Source organism: Muscardinus avellanarius (genome assembly GCF_963383645.1).
Source record: "Muscardinus avellanarius genome assembly, chromosome: 2".
Lineage (NCBI taxonomy): Eukaryota > Metazoa > Chordata > Mammalia > Rodentia > Gliridae > Muscardinus > Muscardinus avellanarius.
In genome coordinates, this window is record NC_137787.1 from 75,589,247 (window position 1) to 75,613,138 (window position 23,892).

The 23,892-nt window shown below is 39.6% G+C and overlaps 1 protein-coding gene across 1 annotated transcript in view; it reads left to right on the forward strand.

Annotated features, from left to right (window-relative positions):
• PLA2R1 (phospholipase A2 receptor 1) overlaps window positions 1-23,892 on the forward strand; it is a gene marked incomplete at both ends in the record, with an annotated part of 111,688 nt that overhangs the window by 26,619 nt on the left and 61,177 nt on the right. Inside the window, 7 exons of the mRNA XM_080689393.1 lie at window positions 1,645-1,809; window positions 4,309-4,422; window positions 4,898-5,041; window positions 7,969-8,163; window positions 9,709-9,866; window positions 14,114-14,212; window positions 18,761-18,873. Of these exons, the coding sequence (XP_080545519.1) occupies window positions 1,645-1,809; window positions 4,309-4,422; window positions 4,898-5,041; window positions 7,969-8,163; window positions 9,709-9,866; window positions 14,114-14,212; window positions 18,761-18,873 (988 nt within the window). The remainder of the gene's footprint in view (window positions 1-1,644; window positions 1,810-4,308; window positions 4,423-4,897; window positions 5,042-7,968; window positions 8,164-9,708; window positions 9,867-14,113; window positions 14,213-18,760; window positions 18,874-23,892) is intronic.

Consider the following 23,892-nt stretch of genomic DNA (forward strand, 5'->3'; position numbering starts at 1 on the left):
ACTTCAGAAATTCCCTTCCTTCCTTCCTTCCTTCTTTTCCTTCTTACTTTCTTGTACTGGAGATTTAACTCAGGGACATTCTACCTCTGAACTACACCCCTGCCCCTTTTATTTTTTATTTTGAAACAGGGTCTTACTAGATTGCTGAGACTCTCAGCCTCCCAAATACTGAGATAACAGGTGTGCACCACCATGCCTGGCTAACTTCTCAGTCTTTAATATACTCATATAAGCCGGGCGTGGTGGCGCACGCTTGTAATCCCCGCACTTGAGAGGTGGAGACAGGAGGATTGCGCACGTTCGAAGCCAGCCGCGCTGGTTTAAGAGACCCTGTTTCAAAATAAAAATATAAAAAATAGGTCTGGGAGTGTAGCCTGAAGGTAGAAGGGCTTCCAAGAACCCCAGTACCACCAAATATATTTATTTATATAAATTGTGAATTTCCCAGAGGATACTACATGAGCATTATACCCCAGATTTTCTTAGGAGCCTCTGAACACCACACACACACACACACACACACACACACACACACACACCACATCATCATCATCATCATCATCTTACTCTGAGGTCCACACTTTGGGAAAGGATGCTCTAGCTTATAGCAGATGGCTCATCTACTAGTTACAGTCATGCTGTAGCACGACTCACATTTTCTATGTTTTGAAATTCTTCAGCTAGGAATGATTTCTGGTAATTATTGTGGCTGCTTTGTTTACTTTGGGCTTAATTTAAATTTTTAGGAAGAGCACCCAAAACTAGGTCTTCCTATTCTGTTGTTTCAATAAGCTTCAGGTCTCAGATGCTCATTTCATACTTTATTAAATTTACTTATAGGCAGGGCATGGTGGTAAACACCTGTAATCCCAATACTTGGGAGGCTGAGACAAAAGGATCACAGGTTGGAGCACAGCCTCAGCCACTTAGCAAGATCTTATTTAAAAACAAAAATAAAAAGGTCTCGGGGTTTCCTTTGGAGGCAGAATGTCCCTGGGTTCAATCCCAGTATAAAAAAAAATTACTTTCAAGCATATTATGTAATCTTTGGCCAATGTTTTACAAGTGAATTTTGTTTCTTTTGGCTGAAATAACTATTTAAAACTAAATATAAATGTTTATGTGTTCAATGAATCTTTGAAAAATTGTGTTCACTATTCACACCCACACACACTGTATCTCTTTTATTCCAGTTAGCATTTTTGTATTTGGTGAGAAAAGATTTTTGCAACAATATTTGTGTCTACCTCCAGTAAACATTTCAATTCACACAGATTGCAGTGTGAAGCTCTAAATGACTGCTTGTTAAAGAATTCAGATCTTGTTTTTGCAAATGCTCCACTTCTATTTCCTTCTCTGAATGCTGATTTCTGTTATTTTCTTTGAAAGTATCAAAGCTTCTTTATTGATACTTTCTTGAGCTTCCTTAGGTAAATCTTGAAAGAGTTTAGCCATAAGATATCGATGGAATAGCAATGGAAATGTCATCGTAAAGACCTAATCAAGAATACATAAGGCCCTAAAGTTTTAGAGGTTAAAAGCAGGAGTCATTCCATTAAAATTCATCTTAGAAGTATATTGCTGTATAGATAAAATAAGATTGTCGAGAATGTTTTTAATGGACTTCATTTCCAACCTCTGCAGAGGTAGGTTGTGACGCTGTCTGGGAGAAGGACCTCGAGTCACACATTTGCTACCAATTCAACCTGCTTTCATCTCTCTCTTGGAATGAGGCACATTCTTCATGCCAGATGCAAGGAGGTGCTTTATTGAGTATTGCAGATGAAAGTGAAGAAAACTTCATAAGGAGTAAGTAGGTGGATGATGTACATTGATATTAGTACAATAAAATGATTGCCGTTAATAGCTATGCAAAAATGTTTGGAAAAGTTTCTAAAATGCATTTTTTATAATGCACCAATGAAAAAGAAAAAAGCAAACAAAAATATAGCAAACAAAAAAGATATACCTCCTATATATTTTTTCATTTATTTATGTTATTATTTTGATTATTTGTTTTGTTTATCCACTGGAAATTGAACCCAGAGGCACTGCATCTCTGAGCTACACACCCAGCCCTTTTTATTTATTTATCTTTTTTATTTTGAAACAGAGTCTCACCAAATTGTTGAAGGCTTCACTGAGTTGCTCAGGCTGTCCTAAACCTGCAATCCTCTTGTCTCAGCCTCCCAAGTACTGGGACTACAGGTGTGTATCACCACACCTGGATCTTTTCTTGATGTGACCCAAACTCTCACCCAGAACTTTTATGTGAACTCTGGGCCATTCTATTTGGCACCTTGTCATTTCTTCCTCACTTTTCCCTCTTGGGGAAGAGAATTCGAGGCCGCAGCAAAGAATTCAAAAGAGTTCTAGCAAGTGAATAGAGAGACTTTGAAACTTAAGTAGCGATTCTTGCTCTTCTAGAGATTTTGGCCATTCAATTTCCCTGTGTAAAAATTAAATTGTCTATTAATTAATAGCTTATTTATTAATATATCTGCAGGTACATTATAGGCCTTCTTGTGGATGCCAAAGAACTTAAAATTTAGTAGGAAAAGAAAAAGTGAGCACACGTTAACTAGCTGTATGAGACAGTGATACAGAATGTCAAAGGAATTGTGCTAATGAGCGGAGACATGTTATTTCACCCATCACACCTCCTCTTACTTTTCCTTTATAGATTAAATGTGTTTGTACATCTCTTTAAATTTTTCAGAAATTTTTTTAAATATCACAAAATTAGGCACTTTCATTAAAAGTTTCTGACACTATTTTATCTCAAGTTGTATTGCACATGTGGTACATGAGAATAATTTTTAAATTTGGTTATACGGGTAATACAGCAAATAAAAAATCACCTGTATTTCTATAATTCAGAGTTAACCATGTCCTTCTGCTTAAACATATAAATGCATGTGTATGTGCGTGATATATATAAAGAGGTACTGCATGATAATATGAGACAGCCACTGCACAGTGTGTCGGTGCAGGACCAGAGAGCCACCTTGCTCAGTTTGAATCCTGCCTTGACCACTTGCTAACAGGGTTACTCAAGCACCTGACAATCATTCTGTGCCTCAATTCCCCTCTCTGGAAAATGGAAACAACAATAGTTCTTATTTCTTGGTGTAGGTTATATCTTTTAATGCAGGGGAATCAATAGGGAATTGGGTGGGGCTAAATGAGTGATATTTGCGTGTACATCTCTACAATCTTGTACCCCATGAAGATGTATTGGTGCTACAGTGCACCAATAAAAATAAGGAAGTGCATGGCACATATACTCCGTTTGTATATTGACCATTTAATAACTCTGCACACAGTTTCATAATCTGCTTATTTCATTTACCTCGCTTAGTAAACATCTGTCCATGTCTGTAAATGTTTTAATGCTTACCTCGTAGTATACTTAGCAGAAATATATTAGAGAAGTTATTTTAGGATTTGCTTATTTACTTATTTGTTGCTATTACAAACCATCCCTGCACATAACTTCTGTGCATAGTTCCGCGATTATTTCTCTATAAGTTTATAGAAGTGGACTCATTGAGTGGAAGAGAAGGTGCACTTAAAAGCCTCTCAAAGCCAATAACACCTTCCAGGAGGATTGAACCTCAAATGGGTTAGTTTCTAATGGTTTTACACTACTGTATTAAAATGGCCAGTCACGGGGGATGCTACAGCCACTGCCCTCATAGCCTGGATAACTAAAGTGTGAGCTTCTGTGGTGCAGTGGTTAGGAGCAGGGCCCACGGCGCCAGCCTGCCTTAAAACCTTCTGCACTGCTCAGGTCGGTGTGTTCGTGGTCTTAGTCCCCACCTGCTAGAGATCCTCTGGTGCTCTGGTCCCTGGGATTCTGCTGCTTTTCTTAGTCCCCACATCTTAGTGACTCTCCCTGACTGCTGTGCTTCTACACACCTTAAATTTGAAGATTTGCCTCTGTTCACTTTCTGGGAGTAGCTTTGGACATTTCTTCCTCCACCCTCTGAAATTCCCAAATGCATGAGCTTCAGGTTCCGAGCAGTGCACCCTTGGTTACACCAATGGCCACTGAAGGCAGCGTTTCTGGGGGTTCGGATGAAGGTCTTCACAGCTAACAAGAGCCCCCAGCGATACTCTTAGGAGACTCTTGTGCTCCTGAAGACAGCAGAGGTTTGCCACATCACTCCGAAGCACCAGGGTGTCACCTAAACCCTTTCCTATTATCAACCAGGGTTAATTGGTGACCACATGATCCAGAAATAGGAAAACAAGAAAACACTAATTATTGAACTGATTTTTTTAACTCCATATTTTTTTTTTCAGAGCACATGAGCGGTGAAATAGTGGAGGTATGGATAGGTTTGAATCAGCTGGATGAAACCGCTGGCTGGCAGTGGTCTGATGGATCACCCCTTTCCTATCTGAACTGGGACACAGGTACCACCGCATTTTATTTACCTCCAATATGTGGCATCACCCTGCAGCCTTAAACAGCAGCGTTTTTATATAGATATAAGGCATGTTATTCTGAAAGTTATTTACCAATATTTTTTAACCTGACTAAATTCCTATAAGGCATACCTTTCTAGACAAGAAGGCAGAGGCTAGGAGGGTAAGCTGTTTAGCTAAGGCTGCAGGAGAATTTGGGTCACAGCCAGAGTTTGCTCTGCTGCTTAAAAAATAGCGACAAATTACAAAACAAATTTCATTAACACATTTAAATGTAAAACATTTAAATTTAAAACATTTGCAATCTTTGGGAGATCATTTAATTGTCATGCCTGAACTTTAGCTGTAAAATCATAAATGTAACATAATGTAATATAGGTTTCACTCTCGGGGCCAAAGAGAAGTGTCCTCTGATGGTAAAACCACACTGAACTCACAATAATCACACCCATTGTCCTTTCAGAGATAAATGTTGGGCCATTTGTTGAATATCACTGTGGAGTATTTAATCCACTTGTGCCAAGAGCCTGGAAGAGTAGGGACTGTGAGTCCACCTTGCCTTATATATGTAAAAAGCACTTAAACCACACTGATCACGAAATAGTTGGTAAGTATTTCTTTTAAGTTGTTCTTAAGTGTTATTTATTTGTCTTCTCATATTCAAATTCCTCTATTTTTCTAATAATTTATGATTTATACTTAACTAAAGTTGATTTATATTTATATGAAGAAAAATGTATATCTTGATAATATCTTCAGTTCCAAAAGCACCATGAATATAATAAATGTATTTAACTTTTACTAAAAGTTGAAACAAAATAACCTGAGCATACCAAAAATTTCTTCCTCTCTTTTTAAAAATTTACATTCTTAGCTGGGTGTGGTGGCGCACGCTTGTAATCCCCGCACTTGGGAGGCAGAGACAGGAGGATCGCGCTGGTTCAAAGCCAGCCTCACTGGCTTAAGAGACCCTGTTTCTAAATAAAAATATAAAATAGGTCTGGGAGTGTAGCCTGGAAGTAGAAGGGTTTCCAGGAACCCCAGTACCACCACAAAAAAAAATTGCATTCTTTACCATTCTACATTAGATAAGCTCCCTTTTATATTCTAGATTTGAGTTTTGCTTGTGGTTCCCCTAGAACTTAACCATAACAAACTTATTCTTATTTTATAAAATTCTTCATTGATTTAATTTTTTGTTAACTTTTAAATCAACACATAACAATTGCACATATTTATGGTGTCCAGTGCGATGTTTTGGCACATGTATACACTGTGAAATTGGGTTCTTTGTATGCTCTGGCTCTCCATCCCTTATCTGATGCACAGTTTGCAAATATTTTTCTCATCTCATGTGTTGTCTCTGCACTCTTTTCCTTTGGGGAACAGAAACTTTTTAGTTTGATGTCAGTCCATTTATCTATTTTTGCTTTTGTTTCTTGCGCCTTGAGAGTCTTGTTCAAAAGATCCTTGCCTATTCCAATGTCTTGAAGTAGTTCCCCTAGGTTTTCTTCCAGTAGTTTCATAGTTTCGGGTCTTATATCTAAGTATTTAATCCATTCTGGGTTGATTCCTGTAACCACTGAGATATGGGGGTCAACTTTCATTGTTCTGCATGGGGATATTCAATATACCCAGCTCCACTTATTGAAAAGACTCCCCTTTCTCTAACATACATTCTTAGCACCTTTGTCAAAAAAAATCAATTGACTACAGATGGATTTCTAGGTTTTCTATTCAGTTCCATTAGTCTCTGTGCATGTGTTTATGCCAATACCATGCTGTTTTGATGACTGTAGCTTTGTAGCATGTTTTGAAGTCAAGTTGTGTAACACCTCTTGCTTTGGTGCATAGTATGGTGCAAGACCCCATCTACCGTGGGTAGGACAGGGCAGTAAGCACAAGACTTTGCCTTGGAACTTAGTGCTAAGCTGGTGAGTCTTAATGCTGGGCAGATCCTAACAGCCCCTCGCCCAGACCATTCTGTGGATGAAACCTCTGGAACAGCACCAATGCTGGAAGACACATGGCCCCAGTCTGTTGGATTTTTATTCCAGCTAGCAGCAGAATAAGCCACAAGTCCGCCTTGGCAGTATGTAGCCAGAGCATGGGCCTCAGTCCTACCCCAGTGTTGAGCTGGTCTTGGTGGGCTGTGAGTTTAGAGTGTGACACGGCTCAAGGGTGTTGGTGGCCACGGGTATGACACGGGAACCTGGGCTGGTCCGTGTGCGCCGACTCCACCCAGAGCCAGTGGAAGCCTGCAGTGTCTGACCACGGGATAAGGCCTCTGCCTACCCTGGCCCAGCAGGAGTGGGGGGTCTTGTGGGGACAGACTGCTCTCTCTAGGTTCTCTCCTGGTTCTTTCTGAACAACACATCAGAGACGTGTTTGGGACAAACCTGCTCTTGTTTTCACCAGAGAGAGTTTCTCATTTATCCTTGTATCTTAGTTACAGAATAAGGTGTAAGATTCCATGTTTCCATGGGTATGCTTTTTAGGTTGAAAACCATTGCAGTAGATCATACAAAAGAGTCTGGACATTCTTTGACTATAATTCTAGTCGCTGTCAGAGTCCTAGCGGCAATTTTAAGAGAATGTGTTGTTTCCCAAATAGAAGTGAAATTGTACCTAACTAAATTAGTTCTTAAGGGAGGTATGGAGGAGTTGTTAATAAAATAAACTAAAAATGTGATCACCTGTTGGGGACAAGTTCCTGAAAGAGGAGAGCTGAAGCCTGGCACGTACACTACCACCTTCCCCTCCAATGTTTACGGCCAGGGTTTTGCCCCTGAAAGTCCACTGGTGTCCATAGAAGCCTAGTGTGACGTTGCAGACACCCAGACTGGCCCTCAAGGTGAAACCCACTCTTTCTTCCTGCTTTAGAGGAAGTGGTCAGAGTTTTAGGCTTTTTTGAACTAAGGATAAATAGCTATGTAAGCTTTGTATATAAAATTCTTAGAATGCTACTTAAATTGTGTCTCAGAAGAGTCCTGTTGCAATGTAGAAATATTCCCCAAATGAACAACTGTGTTTAGTGCTATGTCCAGCTCTGACCCTCCCCTTTCACTGTATGACCTCTGGGATGTCGCCTACTGTTTTGTGCCTCAGACTCCCCATCTGGAAAATGAAGTGCTAAGATTCATCAGATGCTTCTCCATTATGTGGGTTTGCAATCGGCAATTTATATGTCATTTCATTTTCTTCTATTTTTTGCATTTTAAAAGTAATCGTATTAGGCCGGGCATGGTGGCGCACGCTTGTAATCCCCGCGCTTGGGAGGCTGAGACAGGAGGATCGCGCAGGTTCGAAGCCAGCCGTGCTGGCATAAGAGACCCTGTTTCAAAAATATAAAATAGGTCTGGGAGTGTAGCCCGGAGGAAGGAGGGCTTCCAGGAACCCCAGTACCACCAAAAACAAAAAAAAAATAAATAAAATAAATAAAAGTAATCGTATTAATGACAACTTATATAAAGTGTAAAAAGTCATGTTAAAATCATTGTGGAAAATGACACTGCATTTTGTTGACCCCAAAAGAAAAAGATGCTTGGAAATATCATGCTACCCACTGTGAGCCTGGCTGGAATCCCTACAATCGCAATTGCTATAAACTTCAGAAAGAAGAAAAGACCTGGAATGAGGCCTTGCATTCTTGCTGGTCTAACGGCAGTGCATTAATAGACATAGCTTCATTAGCAGAGGTGGAGTTCCTGGTGAACCTCCTTGAAGATGGTGAGTACCCACTTGCTTTGCTTTAAGAAGAATAAAACATTATAATCCCAGTACTTGAGAGGCTGAGACAGGAGGATCACTGTTGGAGGACAGCCTCAGCTACTTAGTGAGGCCCTTTGAAACTCAGTGAGACCCTGTTTCAAAATAAAGAATAAAAAATAGAGCCGGGGATATAGCTCAGAGGTAGAACACCCCTGGGTTCCATCCGCAATACAGCAAAAATAAATAAATAAATAAATAAATAAATAAGTAGAATGAAACATGATACACTTAACTTTTAATGGATTTGAAATGAAATTTAAGCCACTTAACGTGTTTATCTCATATATATATATATATATATATATATATATATATATATATATAGTTTCTAAGTAATATTCAGGAATGCAAACTTACTGGATTTTTATCCAATACATGTTCAGAAACTTTGTAGATGAGTTTCAAACTTCTTAAATGACAAAGGTCATTTTCTGAAACGTTTTAATTTTTGATATGCTTTTTTGTGCATTATAATCTCACATCATAATGTAAATCATGTTGACAATGACATACATGTACACAGCACATCTAATATAAAACCTAAACCTGTAATTTAGCTTTATGACCATTATAGTAGTAGTGCGTTGATATGTAAAGAGAATTACTTAAGCAAATAATTAAATTTAAATGACTTCAGCCACTGTAAAATGATAACTTATTTGGAGTAGAGGTTTTCAGGCTGTGGGGAATTCAGGTCTCCGTGCTCCTCCCCGTGACCTGTATTTGACATGAAATTCTGCTGGAAAACATGGAAATCACTGACTCCATTTTTCATTGTTTAAAAATGAAAACGACAACAACAAAAATTCCCAGATTCTACTTTGATGACCTTTTCAATGTTAAGTTTTAATTTGGAGTTAAAACACAAAGCCTTCTCTGTCATGTTTCCTTTGCATTGGGGATTAAAAGAATCCTGTGGCTGCCTCTGTGTCACCCTGGACACCCGAGCACCTCTCAGCCCCCTCGGGCTCTTCACCGACCCAGGCTGCCCAGCTGTAGCTACTTTTCTGGAAACCCCTTTGCCCCCATTCTACTGCCTTTCACAGCTTCAGTTCCTTTTGTTCTTTGGCAAACAAACAAACAGACAAACAAACAAAAAATCTTAAAGCTAGACTACCATAAAAAGTTAGGTTTTAAAAGATGTGACCTTTCATAATCCAGTCGCCCTTCTTATTTCTTCCTTTCTCTAGGCAGAAGCAAAGCTTGGCTTTTCGGGTCTGATTTAAGTACTGTAGCAGGAGCTAGAATCCCAGGGGTCAGTCTGCTTCCCTTCCGCTTTGTAATCATGTTGACTTGAGCTATGCTGCCTCACAAGGCCTGTGCGCAGCAGATCTGGATGTTGTGGGAGAGAAAAATTGAGACAGGATTTTTATACTGAGACGTAAACAGGCTTCATCACAAAAAGAAATAAAAAGTCATATACAACATGGGGTATTTTGGGGGGAAGAAGGGGGTAATAACCCCAGTGCATTATCACTTATGTGAATAATTTCTTTCTTATAGAAAATGCATCAGAAACATGGATTGGTTTGAGCAGCAATAAAATTCCGGTTTTCTTTGAATGGTCTAATGGCTCCTCAGTCATCTTCACTAATTGGCACACACTGGAGCCACAGATTTTTCCAAATAGAAGCCAGCTGTGTGTCTCAGCAGAGCAATCTGTAAGTTGACCCATTTGTTCAATGATCATGTTGCTGGACTTATGTGGAGGGTCTCCTGTGGGAACTTGGGCCATGGCAGAGACCAGGACCAGCACAGGCCCTGCTCCTGGTGCTAGCCAGTAAGCAAGCACACACCAAAAACACGTGGTGATGAGAGTTGCGAGGGCTGGTCTGAGAAAATAGGCGGCACGGGGTGAGAAGCTGGGATTGGGGCAGCTGCTTTGAACAGGACAGTCACAGGAGGTGTCTCTGAGGAGGTGATGAGCAACTCACGCAGAGGAAAGCAAGTAAAGCCCAAAGGCAAGCCAAGCCGTGTCATCTTAGATGACCAGAAGAGTGGGGAGTGGAGAGGAGATTGGTAGGAGGAGTACAGAAAAGGCTGAGAGTATGTGCTGTGGTACAGAGGCCACCAGAGTGCTTCAGAGACATGGAGTCCATGGTCTGCCTAACATTTTATTTTATTTTATTTTTATTATATATATATATATATATATATATATATTTTTTTTTTTTTTTTTTTTTTTTTTTTTTGGTGGTACTGGGGGTGGAACCCAGAGGATTTCTACCTCCGGGCTATACTCCCAGAGCTTTTTTATATTTTATTATATTTTAAACAGGGTCTCACTAAGTTGCTGAGAGCCTCACTAAGTAGCTGAGACTGGCTTCGAACCCGTGCGATCCTCCTGTCTCAGCCTCCCAAGCACGGGGATTACAAGCGTGCGCCACCATGCCTGGCTGCCTAACATTTTAAAACACAATTCCAGAGCCAAGCATGGTGGTACAGGCCTGTGGTCCTAGAATTTGGGAATCTGAGACAGGAGGATCACAGGTTCAAGACTAGCCTCAGTAACTTAGTGAGACTCTGTTTCAAAAAGTTAAAAAAAAAGGGCTGAGGCATGTATAGCTCAGAACCCTTTTGGTTCAATTGTCAGTACAACAAATTAAAAAGAAAAAAAGGAAATGAAAGGAAGAGAGGGGAAGAGAGAGGGAAGGAGGGAGGAAGGGGGAGGAAGGACAATTGTGGCTGCTACATAGAGAATAGGCTGGAGAGGGATAAAACGGGACCGAAACCCCAGTCTGGACATTGCTTCAGAGAGGAGTGAGGGTACTGAGAAGTGGGCATATTCCAGAATGTTTGGGAGGACCTCCATTAGACATGGAACAAGAGAGAGAAGAGAGAGGTGGATATGGGGCTTGAACAACCACCATCTTGGTAAGTGGTGGGTAAAGTTGATGACCACAGTGAAGATGAGAATTAGAAGATTACTCTGGAGAGTGATGATTTTAAGTTCTATTTTAAGATTCACTAACACAAAGGGGTTTGAACAGTATGTGTAATCTTTCTGAAAATTGTGACTCAACAGCAAATCTCACTCTTTCTCATATGAATGTGAAAGACCCAGTAGCTGAACATCAACGTATCCCTTTGCCATTGTCTCTCATTTATCTGAAACATCTGATCATACAGAATAAGTTAATCCAAAACCACCTGAATAGTTTCTTGTATGCTTAAAGCAGACTTACTCTCTTTGGTCAGATAGTTGCTGAAAGCCATGGCTGAGAGCTGGGAGAACTGGGAGGTTCAATCAGTGCCCTCATTCTTTCTCAACTCCAGGATACCATGTCCGGTTCCCCCCGAAAAGCAGTTTAGTAAATGTTTCTTAAATAACATGACAAAAAAAAAAAGTGTGCCATCCAAACATGGGGAATTTCTAAGCACTTCCTTCTGTGACACAGCTCATCTTTGTATCTTTTAAGGCACAAACATGTGCAGTTATAATTATACATGCTAACACAGTGTCTCTAAGTCACATTCAGGGAGGGAGAAGCAATGAGCTCTCCCATGTTTGCTGTGGGTCTAGCTGTACAGAATGCACCACGGTTTATTCTACTCGGTGGGTGCTTTATTGATTCAATTGTTTTTATATAATTAAGATGACCTTCATTTCTTATTGACTGACTTGGTATTGCACTTGGTTTTATTTACAGAACAGGAGCCAACCTTTGGATAGGGATTATTTTTAAGAGAGTGAGGATAGGTATTAATATTATGGGATGGGTCAGAGTAATGCTACTCTAAGTGAGATAATTAGCTACCCCCTGCTTTGGGCAGCTTAGTAGCTCCTTAAATAGTGTGTGGGTATAAATTAACATTTATTTCCATCAAGTAAAACTTAATATGAATATACTTACTACAGTTAACAACTTATGTCCTCTTGGTTAAAACCTAAACTTGAATGTGAGAGGCTAGGAAACTATTCATTCATCTGTTTACTCAAGAGTTATTAGACAACTATGGTGTGCCTGACACTCTGATATAACCAGATGGTTTTCTGGAAGAGGAGACAAGGTGCTGCTCTTACAGGAGGAAGTATGAGCCCCTGGCCTGGCATGTTTCTATGGTCATGAAAGGGCTTCCTATTCCCCTAAAATCCTGTATACCTGAAATTGAACTGTGTGGTTTTAGTCTATGGTTCTGACCTGTGTTAAAATTTTAAGAGACTGGGCACAGTGGCACACCTGTAATCCTTGTACTTAGGAGGCTGAGACAGGAGGATTGCAGGCTCAAGGCCACCTCAGCAACTTAGTGAGACCCTGACTCAAAATAAAAAATAAAAAGAGCTTGGGGTATATCTCAGAGATACAGAACTCCTTGATTCAATTCCAAGTTAACCTCCCATACACAGAGAGAGAATAAAAATAAATAAAAATAAACAAACACTTAGGGAAATTTTAACCTTAGCAGTTATTATATCACTATTATGGAGCATCTGAGTAGCCTTTGGTAGAACTAGGAGACGAACTGAAGCTATCTGCCTGTCACTAAAGAGAAAGCTGGGTGGTGCTCTGAAAACTTAGCAATGAAGAAGGATATTGAGGGTTATACATTAATTTCAGTCACAAAGGGCGAGGATGATTCATGGTAGTTTCCAGTTATTTCCTCAGCATAAGGTTTATACATGAAAATAGCAAAGTCTCTGATTTAACGTCAAGAAGTGAAAAGCAGCAGCATTCTGACTTGGTCAGAAAGACCTGCTGAATGAGACACTGGCCAGGCCCAGCCGCCCATGCTCCAGGTGATTTTGGTCCTCTTAACAATCAAGACTCACTGCCCTATCCCATATATATATTTTTAATTAATTTTTTTTGGTGGTGGAACTGAGGGTGAAAACCAGGGGCTTTCCTACCTCCAACCTATACTTCCAGAACTGTTTCAATTTTATTTGGAAACTGGGTCTCACTAAGTTGCTGAGAGCCTCACTAAATAGCTGAGTCTGGCCTCGAACCTGTGCGATCCTCTGGTCTCAGCCTACCAAGCGCTGGGATTACAAGCATATACCATTACACCCGGCAGCTATGCCATATTTTTAAAAGGAAATTTGAGACCAGCCTAATGCAAAGCAAGGTTGACCATGTCATCAATCCTTGCTTCAATTTTTTTTACTAACTAAAGGACCTGATGCAAAGTAATTAAATCTAACCTTTAATCTAGGCATAATAAACTAGGTCCAGTGGTGCATTCTGTAATTCCAGTACTTGGGAGGCTGAGATTAAAGGATCACAGGTTCAAGGCCAGCACACAGTAACTTAGTGAAAGTCAATTTCAAAATAAAATAGGGCTGGAGATAAAGCTCAGAGGTAAAATGTCCCTGGGTTAAATACCCAGTAGTAATACCCAGGCATGGTGGCGCACACTTGTAATCCCAGCTTTCGGGAGGCTGAGACTAGAGGATCGCAGTTCATGGACAGCCTCAGCTACTTAGTGAGGCACTCCGTAACTTAGTGAGACCCTGTTTCAAAATAAAGACTAAAAAATAGGGCAGTGGTTATAGCTCGGAAGTTGAATGCCCCAGACCCGCAAAAAAAAAAAAAAAAAATCCCCAGTAGTACACACACACACACACACACACACACACACACACACTTAAAATGGGAATAAAGAGTTGCCACCTCAAAGGAACACTGAGATGTATGAATGAAAATCACCCAACATTAAGCCCAACACAGATAATATCAGTTGTTTCCTCCCTCTCTCCACCCAGTTCTGGATTGCAAAATATGGAGCTGTCTAATGCTGGAGGAGATAGTGAGACTTCCCACCCATGGAGAGGCTGTCAGTCTTTCCCATGACGAAGCAGGGTCCTGAAAGAGTACCCCACTGGAAACCCTTGGTTCATTATAACTGGCATTGCCCATCAGCGTAAACATGGAATATATTCATTTATCTTATAATATTTTCCCCTTAGGAGGGACACTGGAAAGTAAGAAATTGTGAAGAGACATTGTTTTACATGTGTAAAAAAGCAGGCCATGTCCTTCCTGATGAGGAATCAGGATGCCAAGAGGTAAGTACTGTTAGAACGGCATTTTAGGTACAGGGACTCAGGGACTGCCTAGCTAGAATACTATACCCACCACCACCTCACAGTGAGTACCTGTTCCCACCTTCGCTCTCTACTTCTCCTCTGTCCCTCCCTTTCCCTCCTCTATTCCCGTCGCCTTTTCTTTTTCTTTCTTTCTTTCTTTTTTTTTCTGAGTGCAGGCTACTTTTTACAAACCAAACAACTATTAGCCAGAGGCATCTGAAGGGTTTATAGCCCTGAGAATGATCCTTGTCTCACTGTGCTCCTTGACCCAAGACTTTCTTTTAGATAAAAATGTAAATAATCCTGTTATACCACCTGTACAAACAATGACTGCAGCATGATGCCCTGTCGCACACATGGTTCCCATAGTTCTCAAACGAGATGGCAGAGAGAAAGAGAGCACGCCTCTTGGGTCAGAGTAAACTTCTGTGCTGCCGTCTTCCTTTTCGCCCTTCTCAGACTTAAATATCAAAACAGGATACAGTGATGGAGAGAGATGCATGCTTGCAGTATATTCTTTGTTTTGCAAAGGGATAATAAAATAGTTTAATATAAGTAACAAGGTATTATAGGCACTTTAAAAATACTTAAAGCTTTAGGTTTAAACAGAAATAAATTCTTCTGTTTAAATTTTCTTGAAAACAGTATCCTGCAGTGAAGTTACATAAATAATCTGCCTATCAGTGTTCTCAGCACATGTATTTATGTTTTCTTGCACTCACTGTCTCTTTCTCTTTCTCTCTCTCTCTTTCTCTTTCTCAGAGAGAGAGAGAGAGAGAGAGAGAGAGAGAGAGAGAGAGAGAGAGAGAGAGAGTTAGTTACTGGGTATTAAACCCAAGGGAGTTCTACTTCCTGAGCTACACCCCCATCCCTATTATTTTTTAACAAGGTCTCACTAAGTTGTTGAGGCTAGCCTTGAACCTGTGATCTTCCTGTCTCAGCCTCCTCAGTCCTAGGATTACAGGTGTGTGCCACCACGCCTGGTTCATTGGAAATTTTTATACTGTGTTCTTCTCAAAAGTTTTCCAGACCTAGTTTTTATGTAACTCTGCTTTAATTATTTCCTCTTCTAATCCAATTATTTATGTTCCAACTCAACAGTGATCTATCACTATAGAAGTGTGTTTTTATTTATTAATCACTGTGTAAACATAAGAACAATGTTTCATACTCCAGCTGGACAATCCATGTGCCACAGCTGACATGTTGCCAAACATTTTACCAAAGGGTTACAATTCCTGAACTAGTTACTGCAAATCACTGGCTGAATTTCTACCTTACTGTGGCTCTCAAGACAACTCTGCATGTTTTAGTTTTGTTTAAAGAGCCACTAACTCATTATGCAACAGAAACAGAACTCGGGCTCTATTTAAACTTTTGTTTGCTGCTTTTCTTTTCTGGTGAGCATTGCCAGTATTTCAGGATTCTGAACTCAGAGCCAATTCTCTAGTTTTAGAGAAAAAAAAATCCATTAATTTTTGTTTTGCGTCAGCTTCTGATTACAATTTCCAAAGGTTCCTTTCTGTCAGCCATTTGCTTCAGTGAAACTCTCTAAATAGTCTTCCCTTGCAAGACCAATTTATAAAATCAGCCTCCATCAAAGACTCTTTCAAAGTCAAAAAGCAAAGTGATTTATTTTTCTGTTCAAGTTACTTTGGAGAAATTGGGAAATATGAGCAAAATTGCTTCCTTTCATTTAAAAATAAAATGGCACCCATCATCATCATCAACATCGCCATCATCATCATCACCATCATCACAATCATCATTATTTTGGTTAATTAACCAATACCACCAGTATCCCTACTTTCATTATGTGGACAAGGGCCCTCAATATGGAGCCTTTTTATGGCTATTACTAAGCCACATCTTTTTTTTTTTTTTTTAACCTCCCTTTTCTTCAGGCTGTTCAATTCTTGTATTTTTTTCTTTCTTTTTCTTTTCTTTTTCTTTTTTCTTTTCTTTTCTTTTCTTTCTTTCTTTCTTTCTTTTTTTTCTTTTTTTGCTAAGCAATCCTTGATCCAAAACCTCCTAATAAAAAAAAGAATACTTTGTGAGTCCTTTCCAGCACAAAAGCATTCTAACTCCCTGCCCTTCCAGAGGGACTCTTGCAGGGTCTCTGGCTACAGCTGTCAGTAATACCAGAGAGTTCAGAGCAGATCCTGCATGGCTGGATGTGGGAGCTCTAGATTCTACACTTCATTTCCTGAGAAGCTTCAAACTAAAACAGCTGATTTCTAAATTAAGGTTTTATTTTCCTTTTTAAAGAATTTTATTGGTAAAATATAATTATACATCATACTGAAATTCAGAGTGACACATTCACATATGCACACACATGTCTTGAATGGTTCCCTCTTAACTTCATCCTTCTACACCCCTTTTCCTTCCCTGTTCATGCTAGTAAGGATGTTAGTGATACCTTCATATTTGGACCCAGCTATACTACTCCTCAGTATCTTTTCTTTTCTTTTCTTTTTTGGGGGGATGGAACTCAGGGGCATGCTACCTCCGACCTACACCCCCTGCCGTATTTTTTATTTTTTATTTTGAAGCAGGGTCTCACTAAATTGCGGAGGACCTCACTAAGTAGCTGAGGCTGTCATTGAACCACGATCCTCCTATCTCAGCCTCCCGAATGCTGGGATTACAAGCGTGCACCACCACACCCAGCTTTCCTCGGTATCTTTTCAAAGAATTAAAGTTAGAATACTGCCGAACATGGTGGCGCACGCTTGTAATCCCCGCGCTTGGGAGGCTGAGACAGGAGGATCGCACGGGTTCGAAGCCAGCCTCAGCTACTTAGTGAGGCTCTCAGCAACTTAATGAGACCCTGTTTCCACATAAAATATATAAAAGGTCTGGGAGTATAGCCCGGAGGTAGAAAGCCTCTGGGTTCCACCCCCAGTACCACCAAAAAAAAAAAAAGTTAGAATACTATAGTGATACACGTGTACTCGTGTTTATAGCAGCAAAATTCACGATAAACGAATTATGGAACCAACCTAGGTGTCCATCAGCAAATGAATGCATAAAGGAAATGTGGTCTATAGACACAATGGAATTTTACTCAGCCGTAAAGAAGAACAAAACTATCATTTGCAGAAAGTGGATATAACTAGACACCATTAGCTAAGGTTTTATTTAAATGACTGAAATTTGGAGACTTTTCTAAGAACTCTTCTAGAAAGCACTTTACACCTGATTAAAATCCGGCAAGTATTGGCATGGTACAAAATGCAGAGTATTTTTTTTAACTGGTGAGTAAGTAAAAATAGATATAAATTATGTGATTTAATATTAATAAAAGATCTAAAATTGGTTGAAATATAATGAATGTATGTCTCCTGCTCTATATGATTTTAAAGAATAGAACTGCCATAGCTTGCTCCCAGGACTAAACCCCAGAGCTACAAATTTATCATTTTTCCCCTGAATGTCGAAACTTGCTTTCTTCCTCTTTAAAAGACCAGCCAGTAAGTTGGGACTCATCTCAATTATATGTATGTGTATTTTTGGCCACTTTCTATTTGGAAGCATCACGAGCCAACCTGAATTGCATCAGAATTGGGTTCCAGGTCCAGCTGATCCACTAGTTGGTAACTATAAAGTCCCTAATGCCAATGAATCTCAGTGAGATAACATGAAACAACAGATATCAAAGGAAGTTGAAAAAACCTACGTTATTATCTAGCTATGCATGACTTCTTCGCTCACACTGAGTCCCTGGCTCCTCTCTGGAATCTCTGTGCATTGTCTCCTTTTGATTTCACAATAGCTCCATGAATTACTATTACTCCCACTTTACAGATGAGAAAACTAGACATGGAGGGACTAAATATTTTTTTAATTCGTTCAGTATTAATAGAGTCACACGGTGATGAAGCCAGGATTCAAACCCATGCTTTCTGACTCCAGAGCCAAGGCTCTTAATTTTTACCTTAATGTAGAGGCCATTTGCATAAAACTCTGTACGTCTGGAGAGGTGGGGTGGGTATCTCTTAAGTGAGTACCTCTATCTTCTCCTTTGTTTTGCTGTAGTGTCTCCCCTTTATTTTCATTTGTTTTTAGTTTTTACCTTTTTAAGTTCCAATTATGAAAGTTTTGAGGTTTTTAAGATAATTAAAGAAATGTATCCATGCTTGTAGCTAATGGCATTATCAGACAAAACAAACATAAAGATATCAAGACAAAATTCAAGGAGTTTTGAGCAAGTCAGAGAAGTTATATAAACTAAAAAATGATGTGCAAAGCAGGCATGGTGGCACATACCTGTAATCCCAGTACCTGGGAGTCTGAGACAGAAGGATCACAAGTTTGAGGACAGTCTTAGCAACTTGGTGAGACTCTTAGCAACTTAGCTAGACCCTGTTTCAAGTAAAAAATAAAAAGGGCTCGTGGTGTACCTTGGAGGTAGAACGCCCCTAGATTCAATCACCAATACCCCCCACAAAAAAAAGTTCAAAAAATCTATTGGTAATTAATTAAATCAGATTTTATCCTTATTTCCCCTTTTTCTTTGTTAAGGGATGGGAGAGACATGGCAGGTTCTGTTATAAAATCGACACAGTCCTACGAAGCTTCGACCGTGCTTCCAGCGGTTATTACTGCCCTCCTGCACTTGTAACCATTTCAAACAGGTAAATTAAAAAATACTCTAATAGAAACATGACTACACTTTGACATGAGGGATCTTGGGATGATAAAATCTAGCTATAATCAGAACTTGTCAAAATCTAGAGCTGTGTGATAGAGTATTAAATTTTCTAAAGCATTCACCGGGATGAATTTAAATCTTTTGATGTTATTCCTAAATTGATTTTTAAATGACAAATAGTAAAATTTAAGGTGATCCGTGCTTTCCATAAGGAGTCATTAACTGTCTAGCTTTGCTAATATATTCTGTTGGATTTAGATTTTTATCTTCTAACTGCTTGTCATGGAAAACAAATGTGTTATTTAACAAGTATTTTTATTTATTTATTATTTGTGTGTGTGTGTGTGTGTGTGTGTGTGTGTGTGTGTGTGTCTGGTACTGGGATTCCTGGAAGCCCTTCTACCTCCAGGCTAGAGCTACACTCCCAGACCTATTTTTATACTTTTTTATTTGGAAACAGGGTCTCTTAAGCCAGCGCACGCAGCTGGCTTCGAATCTGTGCGATCCTCCTGTCTCCGCCTCCCAAGCACAGGGATTACAAGCGTGTGCCACCACGCCCGGCACTTAACAAGTATTTTTAAATGTAATTTGTGTGAGCTGCTTGGGGTGTTTCTTTAGCAGGAAAGGAGGTATAATTAAAATATTCAGGGCGTTCAAGTGCTTCATTGTTGCTTCTTTGGTCTATTTTGTTTAGTTTTAGAGTCCTCTGGGCATGAGTATCTTCAAGGCTGACACAGAGGTTGTGCATTTTTACCCTCTGCACAATTTTTTTTGTTTTGTTCTGTGCTTGTTTTTGTAGTGCTGAGGATTGAACCCAGGGGCATTCTTTCTCTGAGCGATACCCCCAGCCCTATTTTATTTTTTATTTGGAAACAGAGTCTCATCAAGTTACTGAGGGCCTCACTAAGTTGCTGGGGTTGGCTTCAAACCTGCGATTCTCCTGTCTCATCCTCCCAAGTACTGGGTTGCAGGCATGCACCAACAGGTCTGGCCACTTCACACAATTTGCAGCATGCTACAGATGTGTAATATGGGGTAAAGGTACTAAAACAGAGGTGACCTGTGTCGTTATCAATGTCAAGGACAGTGAGGCTGAAGGCTGACCCTCCACCCCCAGGTCACCAATTTGACAGATCTCTTCAGTGATTTCACAGGAGGCCACACCTGCCAAGGAAACCACTTGCTTTTGTGCCTAGGTCATTGCCTTTGAAAATATCCATTGAGAATCTAGGTGTAGTGGTGCATGACTGTAGTCTCAGCTACTTGGGAAACTGAGACTGTATAATTATTTGGGCAACATAGCAAGACCCTGTGTTTAAATAAAAAACAAAACAAAAACCTTCTAACTGTCAGGAATAGGGCAGCTGGTGCTATTGTTTTATCTGGAGATGCTTCACATGGAGGGATTCTTGTATGCATTTTCTGCTCTGTCTACGTTGGAAGTTGAGATTCAAAGCCACCAGTATTTTCTCTCTCTTCTTGCTCTCTTACCTCCCTGCCTCTTTCCCAGAATTTTCTCCAAACAATGAACAGAAATATGCATGCTCATGTGTGCAGAGGAATGGATTAACTTGCAGGGGAATGGGCTGACAGCATTTGGCAGGTTGAATGGCATTTTTTTTGGGGGGGGGGCATAGCGCTGTCCTTGATGTACCTCGGTTTTGTTTTTAGTTCTGCCTTTCTTTCTGCAAGGCATTACTAGGCCACCTTGCAGGTGACACAAATGCCTTGGGTCAGAAGCCCCCTGTCAGTGAGTCAGCCAGTGCATCACAGGAGCCTGATCAATGAAACTAGGCTCCTTTATCAATTATAATTTAACTGTTTTTCAATGGGGAAAAAAGTAAAATTGTTTTTCCTATTTTTATGTCTCATTCTATCTTTTCTTTTTTTTATTTAGTATTTGCTGAGTGCCTGTCACATACCTGGCATGGTGTTAACTATTTTTCGTATAGTAACTGAGCATGCAAAAATTAATAGTCAAGAGTTTATTAGATAACTATTTGATGGATACCTGTTTCATGATAGGCACCATATTAAACACCGACCTGATATATAAAAGAAATAAGAGGCACAAATGGTACAAATGTCCAATGCCTTTTGCAGCCACAGCAGCTCAAGAGCTAGAACCTGAAACGAATGACAAAGGAATTAATAAGCTTGAAGAAACATCAGAGATGGATCATAATGCCAAAGTAACCCAACCCAGAGTAGAAATCTTTAGAAATGTTCCATATTCTACCAATACTTTGGGGACCTCATACAAATGATAAAAAAAATCTGGAAAAAATATGTCTCATTTCCCCCAAACTGGATATAAGAATATATTGTGAACATTCAATTTTTTCTTTGATTAACGACATTCAGTGTCCAACTCTTGTGTGCGTCCCAGCTCTGAAGCAAAACTATGGCACAGCTAAGTTTGTTTTTAACCCCAACTTCAGCCAGCTAGGCGCATTCAGGTGGTCTTCTGGTGGCATGCTGCCAAGTCCTAACCAAGCCGCACGACCCCACGTGAGCAGTGGCGTGGCCTCTTTCCAAGTCAGTCAGCAGTAGGTAGCATACCTGCTGACGTGGCCACATCCAGATAGTGACTCAACCACAGCACTCTCAAACTGAAATAAAGAAGGAGCTCAGGCTCTTAATTTATATTCATGGTCTTCTACAGCATCTCTTATCTGAAAAGGCTGGGTGGTAGAGGAAAGTCTCCTCAGACCTGGGAGCGTCCACTCGCCTTGGTAATCATTTTCTACCATTACTGATTTCCTGTTGGAGTTAAGACACTCCTGCCACTCTCTAGCACCCAGGCTTGTAGTTGCTAATTGATTTTCCACTCTTCTGCACAATTGAGTGACAGATTTGATGGGCACAATTAGAACCACCTGCTACAAATTACTTATTTCTTTTGTTACGGGGCAACTGCTCCTACTCTAGGACTTTTAACACTTTGTGGAATAGAGAGAGGAAGGAAAACAGACCCTTATTGCTGAATAATAGTTTATTGTTTTGTTGGTTTTTGTGTTCTGACCTACTGTTGTAAAACCCTTTTCAGGTCCAGCCACTTTGCTTCCATATAGTGCAGGAATAAAAACTTGAGTCCCTGGCCAGGCGTGGTGGCGCACACTTGTAATCCCCACGCTTGGGAGGCAGAGACAGGAGGATCACGCAGGTTCGAAGCTAGCCGCGCTGGCTTAAGAGACCCTGTTTCCAAATAAAAAGTATGAAAATAGGTCTGGGAGTGTAGCCCAGCAATAGAAGGGCTTCCAGGAATCCCAGTACCACACACACACACACACACACACACACACACACACAAAAAAAAAAAAACACTTGAGTCCCAACGCTATCATGTATAATTGTCTAAATGAATGTACATCTAGATCTTGAATCAGCTGTTGAATATTGGGTCTGAAGTAATACAAATCATAATTTATTTGGTAAATTTTTCCCAAAGAGAGAGATCCTGCCATCTTATTTCCCCCTAAATTTAAATATACATCATTTTCAAGCATTTTTATAGTTTCACTTTTTTTCTGCAAATGCTGTATTCCCCTAAGATATATATATTATATATAAGCTATATATATTATATATAAGCTATATATATTATATATATATAATTTTTTTGAAACAGGGTCTCACTAAGTTGCTGAGAGCCTCACTAAGTAGCTGAGGCTGGCTTCGAAACTGTGCAGTCCTCCTATCTCAGCCTCCCAAGTATTGGGATTACAAGCGTGCGCCACCACATCAGCTTTCCCCTAAACACTTTTGTAGTGAACTTTTTTATTGTGTTAAAATATGTATAGCATAAAATTTACTATTTTAACCATTTCAATTGTATGGATCAGTGTCTTTAAGTGTACTCACATTGTTGTGGAACTACCACCATCATCCATTTCCAAAACTTTTGCCATCCTCAAATTAAAACTCTGTACTCACTTAGCAATAACTCCCAATCCCCCCCCCCCCCGGCTCCTGGTGACCACCATTCTACTCTAGATATTTCCTATAAGTGGAATCATACAGTATTTGCTGTTTTGTGTCTTGCTTGTTTCACTCAATATAATGTGATCAGAGTTTATCCATGTTGCAACATATGCCAGAATCTTCTTTCTTTTTAAGGCTGATTAAGATTCCATTGATTGTGTATACCACCTTTGGTTTATCCACTTATTCATTATTCTACACATTTATTCATTCGTCATACACATTTGAATTGTTTCCATTGTTTGACTATTGTGAATAATGCTACTTTGAACATGAATCTGCAAATTCAAGTCCCTGCTTTCTATTCTTTGGGTACATAAATTACTGAAACATGTGATGATTCCATTTTAATGTTTTGAGGAAATCCCTTACTGTTTTCCCCATTCTACATTTCCACCAGTAATTCACAAGAATTTCAATATTTCCACATCCTGGCTAATACTTGTTATTTTCTGGTTGATTTGTTTGATATCATCCATCCTACTGGATTGACAGTATCTCATGGTGGGTTTGATTTGCATTTCTCTTAATGATTAGTAGTGCTGAGCATCTTTTCATGTGCTTATTGGCCATCTACATGTCTTTTTTGAAATTTTCTTTCAAGCACTTTTACATTTTTAAATGGGCATTTTTATTGTTCAATTATGAAATTCTTTATATATGTTGTATATTGATCCCTTATTAGCTGTATGATTTAAAAGTTTCTCCCATTTCGTACTTTGCCTTTTCAGTTTATTAACAGTATACTTTAACACATGAACATTTTTAATTTAGGTGAAGCTAAACTGTACAATTCTTTTTCTTCCTGAGTTAACTTTATTCCTAAGTGTTTTGTTCTTTTGGGTGCTATTGTAAATGCAATTGTTTTCCTGGTTCCTGTTTTCGGTGACTCATTGTTATAGAATATTACCAATCTTTGTATGTTGATATTGTATCCTGCAACTTGGCTGAATTCACTAGTTAGTCCTAACAGTGTGTGTGTGTGTGTGTGTGTGTGTGTGTGTGTGCGCGCGCGCGC